At 44.5% G+C, this 18105-nt stretch overlaps 1 protein-coding gene across 2 annotated transcripts in view; it reads left to right on the top strand.

The window, feature by feature from the left end:
- The first annotated feature begins 205 nt into the window (after positions 1–205).
- LOC114771944 (retinoic acid receptor alpha) overlaps positions 206–18105 on the top strand; it is a 39621-nt gene continuing 21721 nt past the window's right edge. Inside the window, exons 1-3 of one of the 2 annotated variants that reach the window (XM_028965151.1) lie at positions 208–222; positions 12696–12988; positions 13067–13129. In XM_028965151.1, coding sequence (XP_028820984.1) covers positions 12946–12988; positions 13067–13129 — 106 coding nt within the window. In that variant the 5' untranslated portion in view covers positions 208–222; positions 12696–12945. Of the gene's footprint in view, positions 223–12695; positions 13130–18105 lie in introns of both variants that reach the window. The other variant, XM_028965149.1, reaches the window with a different exon arrangement.

The following is an 18105-nucleotide window of genomic DNA, read 5'->3' as shown; positions in this document are numbered from 1 at the left end:
CTTCTCGGTGTCCTTGTCTCACTCTTTACGTGTTCGCTGCCGAGTCACATGGCCTGTGTACAGGCCCCGTCCCATGGAGGGGATTTCTCCGCACCGCCTGACTCTCATTGCTGTAATTGAGTTGCGGTCGTAGAGAGAGAGAGAGAGAGAGAGAGAGAGCGGTGGAGAGTCCACGAGAGCCGAGTGGAGATCCTGCTGGAGCTGAAGTGGAACTTAGTGGAGGTTGGATCAGCATTTCCTTATCAAATCACTCATATCTTCATGTTACGGGGCAATATTCGTGTTAAATGCAGTCAAAAGGATGTATGGAACCGATAGGAACCTGTGTGGGTTCTTGCTACGTTGTGTCCCAGATGAAATGTGCGTGTGCCGAGTGTAAAATTGACACAGGGGCTCCGTTGTAGGTCTTGTGTGTTTGAAGGAGGGCGGGTCTGGCAGCGGTTCTGTAGAGTCGAGTCCGGCTGGTATTTGGGTGCCGACTCTCATCCCCATGCTGAGCTGTGAATAGTTCCACGAGGGAATGTTGTGATTTACTCATAACGCACACACACACACACACACACACACACACACACAGAAAATTTCATCACACATTACCGGGCACACAATCACACTGGTGACCTCCTCTTCCAGAGGAAGTTCTGGGCAGGAGAGACATTTGAAGCATTATAAACCCCCTATTTCTTTCATTTCCTTCCAGGCTCTATAAGCTGCTGCTGTGTAGGTCAGGTGAGGCGTGAGTTCCACAAAATGCCGATTTAGTGGACAGAAAGTGACACGTTTTGATGTGTATGAACGTCTACGTCGGATTTATTTCGTCTTCATTTATTATTTGTTATTTCAGTGACAGCCACGTCAGCAGTTGTGTCATAATGAGTTTTGTTCCTGTGTGTGTCCTGTAGCTGGAAAGCGGTGAGGAAGCAGGGTGGAGGTGTAATGGGGCTGATGAGGGTCTCTGTTAATGAGACGATGAGGAGGGACCCCACCCGTCCCTGACTGTCTGTCTCCTCTCTCTCTCTCTCTCTCGCTCTGTTATGCCTGTACAGTACAGAGCCAGTATTGTAAGTTCGGTCCTGGTAACGATCCAAGGTTGAGGAAACTTAATCGCTGGAGCAGGGAGGCCGCCGCAGAGGGGATTGTGGGCCGTCAGACTGTTAAACGTTCTGCCAGGCCGATGGGGTCTCCACACTGCAGCCTCTTTTGATCAGCTGGAGGAGGTTTCACTTCTTTTCTCTTCGTTTCTCTCGTTTTATTTGTTGGATGGAGATGCTGGACGCCTCTGGCATCTCACAGCCCTTTCATAACAACTGTTAAAGGCATTTGGTCAGACCATAATAGTGCCATGTCTCCATAACATCATCCAAACGTCCATTTTCATCCCAGCTTTAATGATGGGAGTAGGACCTAAAAAAGAAGGATTTCATTTCTCCGAATGGTTTTGTCGTGATTTTGTGTGGGAGCCTCGGAGTCGGCCACTGGATGCCAGGAAAGATCCCGCGCCTAATTTGATTCATTTTACTGAGCTGGACGCGTGCCTCTGGTACGAAGTGCTTTTAAGTGCTTTAAAGTTGGACGAACTACCATGGTTGACTCCCCTTCTGGGCTAAAGGCACGTTCGTGCTCTGGGTTATCTGGGATTAAAGCGGGATTTCATTTTCTCCTTAAAACCAGTCCTTTATACTTCTTACGTTGTCAGTTTGCGCTTGTTTCTCATTATTGTACCACTCTAATAAAACGACGTTAAAAGGCTCTTGATAGTGAGTCGATACAGTCTGCCTCTGCAGTCTTTACCTGCCACTTACCCCAAACCCCCCTCGTAATGGGAGCAGGAGACGGCTGCCGGATGAAACGCGCATTGTCCTGCTGCTATTCGGCGCCTCGGTGCTACGACAGGGCAGCAGAACAGACAAGCAGCTCGCCGTCAACTCGCCACATACCGTAACTCCTCCCAAAAGCTCACACCTCCCCGACAGCGTCTGCGCCGACCGCTCTGGAGGTGGGTGGGGCTCGGACAGATCTTGCGCAGGTGAAGATGAAAACGATGGCCCAAAACGTCCTGGGGACCGTCCCGGGTCCCTCGGGGCTGGTTGGAGGTGTTGGAGGACGGATGGAGGCAGAATGGGGTGTCTGGCTTGTGTTTCTCCTGTTGACCGGACTCCACCTCTGCTACATTAAAGAATGCGTGTGATTGATAGTTTACCTCTGATTTATAGGGACCTGGTTTACAGGTCGGCGGCCTCTGACCTATGGCCACTGCCGCAGCCTCTTCCTTTTGTCCCTCATCTGCTTTTCTGCTTTGGTTGGTCTGTGTTTGATTAATGATGCTTGAGACAAAGAGGGACGAGTTCTTTTCTTCAGCAGATAAGAGGTACGCAAAGATAAACCAAACCACGTGTGTTGCGCACACACACGCACACAAATTAATGTTCTGTTGTAAGACGGCGAATAAATGGGCTGTAGATCGGTTCCGTGTTGTCAGGGAAGGTCCTTCAGGAAGGAAGTATTGCCTGAACAGGACCCGGCGGTGCTGTTGCAAGGTCTCTTTTTATAATAATTACTACATTTTGGGGTTATTAATAACTTTATTTTGCTTTCATGTACATCTCACCCACTGTCTGCAGTGTCATCTGGCATCAACCTGTGGGTTGGATCTCCTGTGCGCGTGCATGTGTGTGTGTGTGTGTGTGTGTGTGTGTGTGTGTGTACGCGCCCTGCACCTTCGGGCCATCGTCAGCTCAGCAGCGCCTGTTGTGATTGGCTCCGGTTTCAGGAACGGCCTGGTGCTCTCTGACCCCTACAGGTCGCCGTCCATTACCAACTGTCCTGCTGCAACCATTTATCTTCTGCTGGCTTTTTACATTTTTTGTGCATTTTCACATCCATAAGAACCTCTCTCCTGGGAGGAAGGTTTTTCCGAATTAGTGATGAATGTGATTTTGCCTGGTAATGGGGTCATGGCATCATGAGAGCACCAGTCAGTCATGTGGTCTTTATTCTCAGCACAAAACACAGTCCATCCATGTTCTGCCAATTGAATTAGTTTCTCACCTTGATGAATGTTCTACCCGTGCACATTCCATTACCCTCTGCAGGTGGAGTCATGAGCATGTGTGCTTTTTTTTTTTTTTTTTTTCCTGAATCCCAGTTCCATCCATCCTGTATAATCAGTAAAAGGTTCCCAGGAGCCACAGATCTACGATTGACCAGGAAATGGGGGCAGTGATCCATTCATTCCAAACTTCTGTCAGTTTGAGAAGGATGACCACGGCGGTGGTCAGTGGTGGTCACAATGATGGATGGTGAAGCCTCGCCCGAAGGACCCATTGGGTGGAGGTGGTGGTGGAGATGTTAATGGGTCTGGGAGGAAGTTGTCGTATTGATGAACAAATCAGAGGCGTGTCTTCCTTCACGAGAAAGATATCGACAGACAGAGGGAATGTCCTCATGTTGGTTATTCTCATTCACCCACTCATCCATCCATCCATCCATCCATCCATCCATGCCACTCATTATTACAAAAAACCTGATCAGGATTCCACAAACATGAACATCTGATCCACACCACCTCATCCACCTACAAGGTTTTCAGGTCCGCCAGCTCAGAGTTCGCCATGTTCCTGCCGCTGTGCATTTATTCTTGTGGCTGCTCAGCCTGTTCTCAGGTCAGTTCTTCAGTTAAGTTCTGTGTTAATTGTGAGTTCATTATTATTTACCAAGGAATGTCTGCTGGGTTGTTTCTGCTGCTGGGGTGAAGGATTGTGCAGCTGGAAGAACTTCATCACTCACCAGAGGCAGCACACTTCATTACCATAATTATCCACAGAGGTCAGAGGTCATGGTCCTGATAACCTGTTGAGGGTGAAGAATCTGGCCGAGTTGCACTCTGTCGATGTTATGAAATGAATTCCGGACATCTTCTAGTGTGCTGTGCTGCAGTGCCTCACAATGACAATCACTTCACTTTCACTGTAGTTACTGGCAAAAACATCTCCAGAGGATTTTATGAGTGTAGGTCACAACTGCATGCTGAATGGTGGAAATGTACAAATGTACTTTCATGTAGACACACACACACACTGACTCTTTGTTGTGCCGCTCCCTCTCCTGGCACATGATTCATAATGGATCTCATTACCCATCTGATTCCTGAACGGGGAGGAGAGTCTGTCTGACTCACACACACTCACACACACACACACACACACACACACACACACACACACACTAAAGCACTTGCAGACTTTCTAACAAGTAGGGTATCATTCTCAGACACCACCCTCACACACACACTGCAGACACAATAGACATTAGCAGCTGAGCTTCCCTCAGACAGGCTGGAGGGATGAGAAATACCCGCCCTGTTTTCTTCTCTCCTTTCTCTTTGGCCGGATTCTTCTAGATTCAGGATATGAAGAGAATATCAGTGGGTCCTGATATCCTGCAGTGAAGACTGATGGAGATGAGCTCTAATTTACAACTACACAGAACTACTACACACATCACTACTATTACACATCACTACTACACATTTCTACACATCACCATTACACACATCACAACTACTACACATTTCTACTACACATCATTTTACACACATCGCTACTGCTACACATCTCTACTACACATCATTACTACACACATCTCTACTACACAATCTCTACTAGATTACACATCACTACTCTATTACACATCGCTACTACACACATCACAACTACTACATATTTCTACTACACATCATTATTACACACATCGCTACTGCTACACATCTCTATTACACATCACTACTACACACATCACTACTACTACATATTTCTACTACACATCATTATTACACACATCACTACTGCTACACATCTCTACTACACAATCTCTACTAGATTACACATCGCTACTACACACATCACAACTACTACATATTTCTACTACACATCATTATTACACACATCGCTACTGCTACACATCTCTATTACACATCACTACTACACACATCACTACTACTACATATTTCTACTACACATCATTATTACACACATCACTACTGCTACACATCTCTACTACACAATCTCTACTAGATTACACATCTCTATTACACATCACTACTACACACATCACTACTACTACATAGTTCTACTACACATCATCATTACACACATCACTACTACAGACATCACTATTGCACACATCACTATGAAATGTTAATTTTTTTCCAAAATTTCATTTTATTTATTCCTAAATAATTTTTTTTCCATTTTAATTCTTCTGAATTCCATGTTTTCTGTTATAAACATATTTATTCACCTAAAAACTATGTGATTATGGAGTGGGTGGGGAAAGAATTACCTGCAATATGACAAATCACATTTAATAACTTTTCAACAAAGGTCTCGGGCATTTAATCTTTGCTTTTGTAAACCATTTACATTACAGAGTCAAATCTGGAATTGTTGTATACTTTGTGTATGCGTGCGCATGCGTGGATCCGTTTGGGCAAGTGGTCCGGATTCGGCCCTGACTGCCTCTTCACCATTGCTAACCGTGCATTTACATCGCGTCCCACTTCAACGGGAAAAACATGTAGTTGGCTGCAGCGGCCAGAAACGGCAATTATACACAATTCCGCATTTTATAGCAGATTTATTTGCTGGATTCCGTGATTCTGTCCTGCTTTTGCCGCATTGCAGAAATCATAGTGCCTAATTACACACATCACAACTACATATCACTATTACACGCATTACTACTACACATCACAACTACGTATCACTTTTACACAAATCACAACTACTACACATCGCTATTATACACATCGCTACTACACATCACTATTACACACATCACAAGTACACATCGCTACTACACACATCATTTCAGAACACTTACACACGAACACTTACAACACTTACACATGCACATGCGTGCACATTGCACAAAACAATACAAAAATGTATATATACATTAGAATTTTTTCTTCATCTAGCACAATCTCTGAGCATGCTCTTCGCTGACAAGTTGAGCCTTATCAGGGCTCTTAGTTTGTAAACTCAATATTCTATAGAAATCGAACGAGAATTGCTGGTGTCTTCCTCTTGTAAGTTGCTTTGGATAAAAGCGCCTGCTAAATAAAGTAAAGTAAAGTAAAGTAAAGTAAAGAACACAGGTTTACTAGTGAGAAAACATGTTAACTAGTGAGGGCCAAATGTCCACTAGTCACACTAATTTGACTGTTTCGGCCTTACTAGTAGTACTAGTGAGGTTCAAAATAGCCACTAGTGACACTAGCCAGCACTGCTTTATGCCTTACTAGTTTACTAGTGAGATAAAAATGTATTTTCTAGATAACTAGTCAGAACCAAAATGCCACTAGTTTTACTAGTGCAAGTTGTTAACTAGCTGCATACAAATTGTCTTCCTAGTTGTACTAGTTTAGCATAAAAACATTCATTTGTGAACTAGTGACACCAATATTGTCCTCACTGGTTGACTAGTAGAAGACATTGTGTCTCACTAGTCAGACACTGTATCAAACGTGTAAAGACTTTGGCAAAGCACGTTAGACAATTTTCTCAAATGCTGGGCATTTTCATTAGTTATTGAAGTAAATTATCATTACTTACTTAAAGTAAATCATTACTTATCAAGGATATGGAACAAATGCTCACTCAGCTTTCCATACCACACATCACAACTACACATGTCACTGCTACTCACAAGTTTAGTTTCTTTGCTGTGTTTCTTTGCTGTGTAGCTCCGCCCCTGACTGTGTTGTAGGCGTCTCCACCCGTGCTGGGAGTCTCAGTTTTTATGAGTGGGGATTATGGGCTTTTACTGGTGGAGCTTTGTGAAAAGCCTTAGTCGGTCAGATTTGAGTGAAGATGTGTGTGTGTCTGTGTGTGTGTCTGTGTGTGTGTGTGAGAGAGAGAGAGATAAATAAACACTGATATTATCATTTCAGTTTCCTCTCCAGAGAACTCCACAGAGAATCACTATGTCACCTTTGATGTAGCACACAGGCCGACCCTGGGGAGGGGTGGAGGAGAGGAGAATAAACGTTTTTCATTCATTTAGAATGAAATATGTTTGTTTCTGCCTCAGAGTAATTTAATTATAAATGTGTGTTGGTCACACCTCATATGTATTAATGCTTTTTAATTGGCATGAAGCTATTATGCTGTGTGTGTGTGTGTGTGTGTGTGTGTGTGTGTGTGCATGATAGAGAAAGAAATTGTTTTTAATAAGACAGCTGTAACCATAAATCTCAACACATAATCACACCCACTCATGCCAAATATGGCAGAGCCTGGTGTAACTCCATCCATCTTGTTTCTTATCAGGGTATTGTGTGTGTGTGTGTGATGGATGGAGTCTCTGTGAATAACTGTATTTGGTTGTGGTGTATTTGTAAAGTTGCTGTGATTTGGCTGTGTGTATGGCTGCAGGGTGTGTAGTTATGATAGGGACTGGTGCTTGGCTGTAGTTTTCCTACTCATCGGTCGTCTGCAGCCATCGGTGAAGTTTATAAATCAGACCCAGTACAGCCTCCACCACCCCCACCTCTCTCTCCCTGCGTCTCTATAATCTCCCATCTGTCTGTCTTTGCTGTGTTGGGTGTGCGTGTGGTGGTGCTGGTGCTGTGTTGTGGCGGTGGAGGTGATGATGATGATGGTGGTGGAGGTGATGGAGGCGGCTGTGTCATTAAGAGCCCTGCTGCCGGGCGGAGCTGATTTATGGAGAGCAGCTGTAATGGAACAGAGACGCCCCCCTGCCCCTCCTGTAAATTGGTGGTAATGAAAGTTTTGTGCAAATGTAGTGAAGGAAAAATGGAACTGTCCTGTCTCACTCATCCATGCACTCCCATGTCTCTCCCCCTCCCTCTCTCTCTTTTTATGTCTCTCTCCCTCTTTATCTCTCTCCTTCTTTTATTGCTTCATTGTATGTTTCACCGTGATCCAGGCTAAAATTACGATCTGCACAGGCAGTGTTAAGAACCGACTAACAGCAGCTGTGTGTGTGTGTGTGTGTGTGTGTGTGTGTGTGTGTGTGTGTGTGTGTGTGTGTGTGTGTGTGTGGAGAATGAAAGTGCTGCAGATGTCATTTTTTTTCTGGCTGTAATATCAGCGCAGCATGAGACCCGTCATGATGGATGAACCGTTGATCTCCACCCCCTCGCTCTCCTACAGTGATCACATGACCAGAAACAGCGCCATCAAGCCCATTTGTCTCCCATATCCCATCATCCCCCTCTCTCTGGCTCAGCTATAAAATCAACATTCCCCTCCACCCAAAGGTTCCATTCCTCTCCACCTACTGATACACAACGGAAAAACCTTCGTAGGTTATATAGCTACTTGTACACACAACTTCTTACCACCAGCCAACAACACCACCCAACACCATCATAAACTACATGTTCACACACCTCCATACGGCACCAACAGCCAACAACACCACCCACCACCATCAATACCTACATGTACACACACCAGCCAACAACACCACCCAACACCATCATAAACTACATGTTCACACACCTTCATACGTCATCACCAGCCAACAACACCACCCAACACCATCATAAACTACATGTTCACACACCTCCATTCGGCACCAACAGCCAACAACGCCACCCACCACTATCAATACCTACGTGTACACACACCAGCCAACAACACCACCCAACACCATCATAAACTACATGTTCACACACCTCCATTCGGCACCAACAGCCAACAACTCCACCCACCACCATCAATACCTATGTGTACACACACCAGCCAACAACACCACCCAACACCATCATAAACTACATGTTCACACACCTCCATACGGCACCAACAGCCAACAACACCACCCACCACCATCAATACCTACATGTACACACACCTTCATATGTCGCCACCAGCCAACAACACCCAACACCCCTAACCATCATCACTCAGCACCACCCGGCATCACCCAATTCATGCAAACCACTACCCACCAGCAATCAACACCACTGCCCACCATTTTCACTAAAACACTAAAACAACACAACACCATTCACACACAGCTCTGTCAATTCCATGGAAACAGCTAGGGGCAGCTGTGAAAAGATCATAATAAATCTCCTTGGGGAGGGTGTGTCAATTTTCAAATAAGTTCAAATAAGATCAAATATATATTTCACACTCATGTTAAATTATCACCTGATGGCCGCCATCATCTGACTTCAATGAGGAGCAGGAGCCTCTTACCTAAAGGACAGTTCTTGTTGTCTTGTCTTCGTTTCCATTTACATTTACAGCATTTACCGGACGCCCTTATCCAGAGCGACTTACAATCAGTAGTTACAGGGACAGTCCCCCTGGAGACACTCGGGGTTAAGTGTCTTGCTCAGGGACACAATGTTTTTACGCGGGATTTGAACCTGGGTCGTCTGGTGAGTAGGCGAGTGTGTTACCCACTAGGCTACTACCACCCTAATCCTGCAGTCATATTCAGTGTATGTTACACACATGCACATACATGTGTATACAAACACACATTTACACACAGAGGTCTGCATGTTGTAACTGGCTGGTGATTCAGGTGATGAAGTCGCTCTGCTACAGCAGAGATTCAACTCAGAGTCTTTAATGGGGACCAGCTGCCTTATAACCACAATACAGACACGCCGCACAGGTCATTGTGTGTGTGCATGTGTGTAGGAAGGTGGTTGTGGATGTAGTTCAAGGAATGGGACCTTTAGGAAATATGTTTTTCATTAGGAAGGGGCCCCTTCTTAAGAGTGTGACGACAGACGCCGTGGAATTCCCTGTGCTGTCTTCTTCCTGGAAGTGTGTGTGTGTGTGTGTGTGTGTGTGTGTTTGTGTGTATAACACAGGGGTCAGTGGCCTCTGCTGTGCTTTAAAAACTCTGCTGCTACATTGTGGCCCGAGAATGAGGAACCGGCATCTAGAGCAGTTCTTATTTAACAGGGTCAGAACCGGCATGTTCCACGTTCTGTTTTATCCTGCTCTGTTTGATTCTGGATCCATAACGTGGCCCAGGACGTGCAACTGGGTTTCTCCAAAAGTAGGAGTTTTAACTTCTTTATTTCCTCTCCCTCCTCCCTCCTTCCTTCCTTTGTCCACACCTCTTCTGATTTCTTCATATTTCATATGAAGCAATCTTTTCCACTGGCGCAGCTGAGTAAACATGTATGGGGGCGGGGCTTCGCTCAGTAAACACTGGGCCTGTCGCTGATGCATGGATCTTTTTGTTTGGGTCCTGTAATACGTTTTGTATGTGTAAGAGAATGCACCACCCGTTCCTCACACTGGGACAATATTGACCCGCTCAGGCCCAGAGGAACATGGGAGAAGTGATGTTGCTCACTGTAGAGCAGAGGGGTGGAGTAGTCCCGGCGCAGTAGCTTGGCTGGTTTGGGTGACTGATTCATTTTTGGTATTTAGGCTCCTGCATCGCATGTTCACCTCATCACTCAATACCTGACTCTTTCTGAACTGATTTAGTGTGACCTCTGGAACTCAGAACACATTTCTGGCTTTCTCCAGTGTGTATGAGCATAGCTGGCTGTCAGGTCAGACCTATTCAGGGCATGTGACGCTCCCACCTGAGTAGAAATGATGAATGTATGTGTGTGTGTGGGCTCACATTGACATGCTGTGCAGGTGCGTGCTTGCTGGCATTTGAGATAATTAAGGCCTGACCTTTTTGATGGAGGCAGAAATGTCACAGGGCAGCTCCTCCTACGGGTGGAAGAGCATGGTGCTGATGGTTGGAATGGCAGCAATTCAAACCTCGCAGGAGGAAATTCTGACTGCTGCACTCTTCACAACCTTCATAATTGTAATAAGGTTGTTGTTTGGGACGAATCGCTCCCATCCACTGGACTTCACAGATCAACATCAGCAGATGCTGCTCTAGGTACTATGCTGCTATGGTAAACAGAACATTTTAAAATGTTGTTTACTCATAAGAATCATAAAATGTGTTTCAGATAGACAGTGTTCAGATAGACACTGAGCATAGATACAAGTGTTGTTATCACGTTATCCATTCCTGGATTGGTATCATCATTTAGGATTTTAGAATTCACCCATTACTGTTAAAATCCATTTAATCTGACAACACTCATGACTGGTGTATGAAGGTGGCCATTGTTTACCTCAAATGTGGAATGTCACATTGGATTCCGCATTGTCCCCATCCCGGAAATCGTAGGGCCCTAAATATATAGAGGTGTCAGAACAGACGCTGTGCCTCTCCTATGGGGTGGGGGGTGAGAAGACAGATGTAAATAATAATTTGTCGACCACAAAATTTCATAACATACAAGATGATCAAATAAAATCTTACTTATGAAATGTTATTCATTGATTCTTCATTTGCTCGTTTTTATAGCCATACACAGCGCAAAGGTCTGGCATCTTCGCTCCTACCGTCAGAGAAGCGTGATTGAATGAGCTTGGAAACCCGTCCAAATATGATGCCGGTATTGACGCATGCTGAGAGGCTGAATGCAGCTAGTGTATATATATCTATGGTGCAAATATCTGTTAGGGTTGCCAACTTTTGCGAATCAAATCGTGAACTCTGCTGTGGTCCACCTGGTGAGAACCCGTACTGAACCAAAACAGGACCAAATGCCATCATGATTTGAGAACATTATAGGTCAGTTTCAATGTCGTCTGCTTCCTGTATTTACTTTTGTTGTTCCCACAGTGATACCAATCAGCGGAGAGAAAGTTCCTGCATGCTTGGATTTTTCCCTGTGTGAAAGGAAACGAAACCAAGAGGAAAATCATACAATGTTACACAGAATTATTCAGACCAAAGCAAAAGGTCTGGTGTAGTCCTGGTGTAAGTTTGTTCTGGTCTGGGTCTAGTATAGGTCTAGTCTTGTCTGGTCTGGTGTAGGTCTGGAACCAGAGGTCCAGGTGTGGTGTGTTAGTTCTGGTAGAAATACAGTGAGAGAGAGGGGTCCACAATAGACGTTGTGTGTGTGGTGATATATGTGACCAGTGAATGATGGTTGGTGTGTGAGACCCCGCTGCCCCATTTCTCTTTTTTTTTTTGTTAGATTTATTATTCTCTATTTTTAGCTGTCAGGTCAGATCAACCTCCAAACTCCCTCACACACACACATGCACTCTCACACACTCTCTCACATGCACTCAGTATTCAGACATACTTTTACATGTTTATCATGATTCAGATTAATGTGCTATGCATGTTCATTTACAGAAGTGTGTGTGTGTGTGTGTTACACTCTTGCTGTGGTCATCTCTTCATAATAGCTCAGTGGAGACTTCAAGGTCTTGTCTTTCCTCCGTCCTCCTCCTCCTCTGACAACATGTCCTCATCATATCCCCCAGTGACATCACAAGGTCATATGTCGTCGTCACCACCATACACTCACACGCACACTCACGCACACACACACAGATTTACATGGACCAATGGAATCCGTCTCTAGCCAAGTCTGATCAGGCAGCGTGCAACTTGCTTCTCCCCTGAAAACAGAAATGTTGCCTTTTCCATTAGACATTTTTATTTCATGTGATGTGTGTTTTTATCTGAATTGATCAAAATTTTCAATAAGTAATCAAAAATCTAAAATTATTTTTAAATCGTAAACTGTTGATTACAACAAATGTCCCAACTTTGACTGTATTTTCTACAGCATAACTGTCCCTCTCTTTCTCTCTCTGTAGGTGAAACACATAAGAAAGATCTGAGCATTGGATCCTCTGTGGAAGATGTGACCGGTTTCTCTTCTCCTATCGGACCTCAGGGGGCTGTGTGAGGAGCCACCTAGTTGCCTCTTCACCTCCTGCAGGGTGAGGAGACCAGGAGAACCTCCTGCTGGATGAGGTCGATGGGGCCGATTTAACCCCTGAGGCACAGCTGAGAGAAGCCCACCTTCCTCAATGGGGGAGTAAAGTCTGGATTTTCAGACCTCTGATGCTGAACTGTGGGTGCACAGAAGCCCCCAGCACCATGTCTGGTAAGGGCAACCCCAGCCCTCATCTCAATGGCTTTCCTGTGCCCCACTACTCCTACTTTTTCCCACACATCCTCAGAGGTCTTTCCCCGCCTTCCCTGCCAGGACTGCGCCTCGGTGGGTACAGCAGCCCGTCCCCAGCCAGTGAGTACCTTCCTTACACCTGTCGCATGCTGGGTATTGCAAGTAGTGATTGGGGAAGGTCAGTACATGTCTCCAGTCATCTTGATGCTTAGTCTTCGCTAGTCCTCGTTTGTAAGCTGCTGTGGACAAATGAGCATAACGTAATGACAACAACTTCTGACCGGTGCAGGACATGTACAGCAGCCTGTGATTTCTGCATGACAATTACACCATCGTGTCACTCTGTGTTATGGGAGGTACAGCACTGAGACCTGAGTGGTGGTTGTGATGTTCTGGTCAGGAAATGAGTTGTGACCTGGTTAGAGTGTGTGTGTGTGTGTGCTAAGACTGGATTTAGTGGTGCTCTTGAACTTGGGGGTATCCATCATGTGAGGCTGCGGGGCCATTAATGGATTTTGACTAGCCTGAGTGTTTACCCAGAATCCCCTTGGGGTGGATCTCACAATGAAGACCTGCTTCACTTTATTCAGGAGGGAACAGATTTACGCCCCTCTCCACATCACACTGATCATAGATCATGGCTTTTAAGGGCAAGTAGTAAGAGAACGCTCGCCCTCTCTCTCTTTCTCCCTCTCTGTTTTCCTGTCTGCCCCAACCTCTCAGACTGGGTTGCTTTATTCAGGTCACTCGTGCACTGATCTGTGTACACAGGATTGTAGTGTAATAACTCTGTATGTGTGTGTGTGTCTGTCAGTTTTAGTCCTGTTACACTAACTGCTTTATGACTCGAATGCAGTATGGAATTATATTTGTATAATATAAAAACTCACTCAGTACCAGTGGTCTGTATGACAGAGTGTGTGTGTGTGTGTGTGTGTGTGTGTGTGTGTTGTTAAGTTAGTGAGGTAGACCACAGTGTGGTACAGTGAGGAGGCGGGTGGATGAGACAATTCTTCTTTTTGGTGGGGCTTCATAGCTCTTCAATGTTTTACTAATTCTTTCACTCTTTATTATGTTGCAGCCATTTTCTAAAATCATTTAAGTTCTTTTTTTCCCTCATTAATGTGCACACAGCACCCCATATTGACAGAAAAACACGGAATTGTTGACATTTTTCCAGATTTATTAACACTCATATATTTAACTGTCCATTAACTGTCTTGCTTTTAGCTGTCCAATTCTTCTGATCATCCTTGAGATGGTTCTACACCTTTATTTGAGTCTAGGTGTGGTTGATTCTACTGATTGGACTTGATTAGGAAAGCCTCATACCAGTCTATATGAGACATGTCAGAGCATGTCTCATATAGACTGTTCACTGTGCACTGCTGTTCACAGCTGTTGACTACTCATTTCTGTTTACTAGTATTCACTACTGTTCATTGTGGTTCACAGCTATTCACTACTGTTCATTTCTGTGTGTCCCACAAGTGTTCACTACTGTTCACGGCTGTGTACTAGTGTTCACCACTGTTCATGGTGGTTTACAGATGTTCAGTTCTGTTCACAGCAGATAACTACTGTAAATTTCTCATCCGTATTCCTTACTGCTGTTCAGTACTGCTCACAGTACTGAACATAGTGAGAATTCAATCAGTAATATTTCTGCCACTGGAATGAAATAAATAGATATGGTAAGTGAAGTGAAATGACATTCGTTAAGTGACTATTTAAGAGAGATTGGAACAGGAAAAAGAAAGCAGGCTTATATCAGTAATGAACTCACAGGGCTTCCTGCAACACACACCGGAAATCATCAGAGTGGCCCATGGCCACTGCCATAGTGACGGAATGAACAGGTTTTCAGTGTAAAACCGGTGTGATTGTCAGCAGGAGAACTGTATTCACTCACACATCAACAATTACCCGTACACTAAAGAAAACATGGGGATATGAAATGTGACCACGCGACCTGCTGGTGGCGATGGTGTGTGTTTGTGTGTGTGTGTGTGTGTCAGAGAGAGAGTGAGACAGGGTGTTGCTTGGGGGATTGTTGTGGCTCAGTGTGATCATGGAGGAGCTCTATTGGATTCCTGAGTTCCTCTCAATCTGTTTTACTGCACAGTTCTGCTCTTCCCTGTCAGAAAAGTCTATTGGCTCATTTCTACTACACACACACACACAGAGACAAAACAGCGTATGGATTATTGTATTTTTGCTCTTTCTGCTTCTTCACCTGATTTCGCTGGCAGATTTGTTAAATCTGCATGAAATTAATTAATAACTGGGAGTCTGCCAAATGCAATAAACGTAATAACCTCTTGCATTTCGCAAACACGTGTGACATGCAACAGAAACGGCGGGGATGTTATAGAACCTGCATCTTCTAATGGATCTTTTCTGTGTTTGTCTCTTTTACTCTCCACACACACACACACACGTTCAGCAGCGTTGATGGGGATCAGGTTCAGGTATAGATTGCCCAACTATTTAGACTGGCGCCCAGAGAGATACCTGCCAGCAGACAGGCAGCCTCCAGAGCCACCTGGGTCCTGTTTCTGATCCCACGGCAAATTCTCCTTCATCCCTTTCTCTTCTACTCCGTCATCGTTCTCATTCTTCTATCATTCTGTTTTTTCTTCCTTCTCTCCTCTCCTTGCCAATAGTTCCCTGCTAGAGGTCCTGGAGAATGTCTCCTCCTGTCCTGGACCCGTTGTCCAACTTTAAATATATAGAAACAAGCATTCCTGTTGTGTTCACTACCAGCACTAAGAATTTATCTTCATTTAAGAAGCTCATGCCCCGTGTCCAAATGTCCAATTTGCAATTTCCATGTGGTCAGTTTAGCACGCTGATGGTTTAAATGATCAGTCAACTCTCCAAACATACACAGATAGTAGAAATAAGAGATATATATACATAATAAATAAAGGGTGGGAGCATTAGACTGTGCACAATAAAATGATTGTATTTATGGTTTGAGTCCTAGTGAACCAGAACTGATTACTTCATCGATGGTAATAACGTTGTAAGTCGCTCTGGATAAGGGGGTCTGCCAAATGCCATAAGTGTAAATGTAACTATAAAGATGAATCACTATTCATCTTTATGTGATTTGATACTTTTACGAAAGAGGTCTTTGTACTGTTTGCTGTTTCTTCGACTTGACATGTCTGAAAGACAAAAATATAAACTGAATATTAGTGGTTTAATCTGCAAACTGTGGAAAATTGTGGCGCAACGTTTTATGCTTGCTTTGTGAGTGTCTGTGTGTGTGTGTGTGTGTGTGTGTGTGTGTGTGTGTAGCATACACATATTTGTCTGCATTCCTGCATGCTGGTGAGGGATCTGAGGACTAAGAACTGCTCAGAGGAACAGTCAGATAAATGATCTTCTTTTATATTCAGAAGCAACTGGGCAAGAGGTCAGTGTGTGTGTGTGTGTGTGTGTGTGTGTGTGTGTGTGTGTGTTTGTGGCTATGTGTATGTGTGTGCGGGTGTGTGGCTAATTTCAGAAGAAGAATCCGGAATGAACCCAGCAAAATGGTGAAAAAGATCAGAGAATTGAGGGCAGCATGGAAACAGGACATTGACAGATTATGACAGAGTGTAATTTAATTATGAAAGCAATAAACTAAAAGAAACAGTGAGAGAAAAAAAAATTATGAATGTGTTTAAATTGCAGTGAGAGTTAGTAAAGACAGGAATGGGGGTGGAGGTCTTTGTCATGACAATGCCCTACCAGAGAGAGCAGAGAAAGACGGAGGCTCGGATTGATGGTGCTGCTCTGCTGGTTAAATATTATCAGTCTTGTGCTTCATCCGTCATCCTCACACATGGCAGCAGAGAAGAGAGAAAAGCCTAATGAGATCCCCTCCAGAGGCTTTCACACGTTCATCACAACACTGATCTCAAATCTCAATAAGAACCACATCACTGTTCCCAGCCACTGGGAACACCATGGGTGTGGTGAACCTCGGTGAAATGCTGCATATAAAATATCAATATTCTACACTGTACTAAGTCTAAATGTCTGTTGCATTGAAGAGCTGAAGCTGGGACATTAGCTGGTTACATTACGTTACATTTTTTTATTAATTTTTCTCATACAAAGAAAATTGAATTCAGCTCTGAGAATGCCTCATGGGACATGAACTGATATCAGCCAAAGATGAAGGTGCTGCAACACTTTCGAAGCTTAGTGCTGAAGATGCCAAGTCACCAGAGGACCCTCAGTGCATCAATACCCGACTGGTAAAACTGTGGTAAACATCTAGAACTACTATGTGAACCACCAATGCAGAAATAAAATATCATGTCATGATCTCAGCATTGTAATGATGCAGTATTCTACAGTGCGATTTTTTTTCTCATTTTTGTTCCTCAGTGTGGGTGGAGGTGTCTGCGGGGTCATGTTGTTGTAATGATTAGAGCACAGATGAAGTCAGAATGTGCTGATAACAACATCACTATCAGACACATTTAAATGGTAATGAGGTCTCTGATAGGGGTTCTGGCTGCAGACCCACCCCCACCACATCCACCATGACCTGCATTCACCTCCACCCAGCATGTCCTGGATTTAAGATTTGTATATAAAACAGGGCTGAAATCGGCCGGTTCCTGGCATCCTCCACCTGAACCCATTTTGGGGCCGACTGAGAAGTTGGAGCTGGGACAAATGCCATGTGTCTCAGGTGTTCAGATGAACGTTGCACACTATTAAAATATGAAACAGAAACAATGTAGCAGCACCACAGTACACTTGTTCTAATGATAAGGCCTTCATGTTGAGTTCAGGATTGGTGGGATTAGAAAGGGAATTTAGTATTCCCCCCCCCCCCCCCCCCCCCCCCACACACACACACATTTTTAGAAGCTGCAGGTCTTCGAAAGGTCTTAGACCCACTTTTGTGGTGTATAGTGATGAGGAGGAGGGGGAGACACTCTCACTATCAGCACCCCCACCTTCACCATGCCTCTTCCTCTGTCTCCTGTCCTTTTGAAATGCTTACGCTAGCCCCTCCCTTCTGCCCCAAACAAACACACACAGACACACAGACACTCCTGTCCCTGCTCTTCTCTCTTTAAGGGGGT

Source organism: Denticeps clupeoides, unplaced genomic scaffold (genome assembly GCF_900700375.1).
Source record: "Denticeps clupeoides unplaced genomic scaffold, fDenClu1.1, whole genome shotgun sequence".
Classification (NCBI taxonomy): Eukaryota; Metazoa; Chordata; class Actinopteri; order Clupeiformes; family Denticipitidae; genus Denticeps; species Denticeps clupeoides.
Note: the sequence above shows the minus strand (reverse complement) of the source record. Positions and strands in the feature narration are given on the sequence as shown.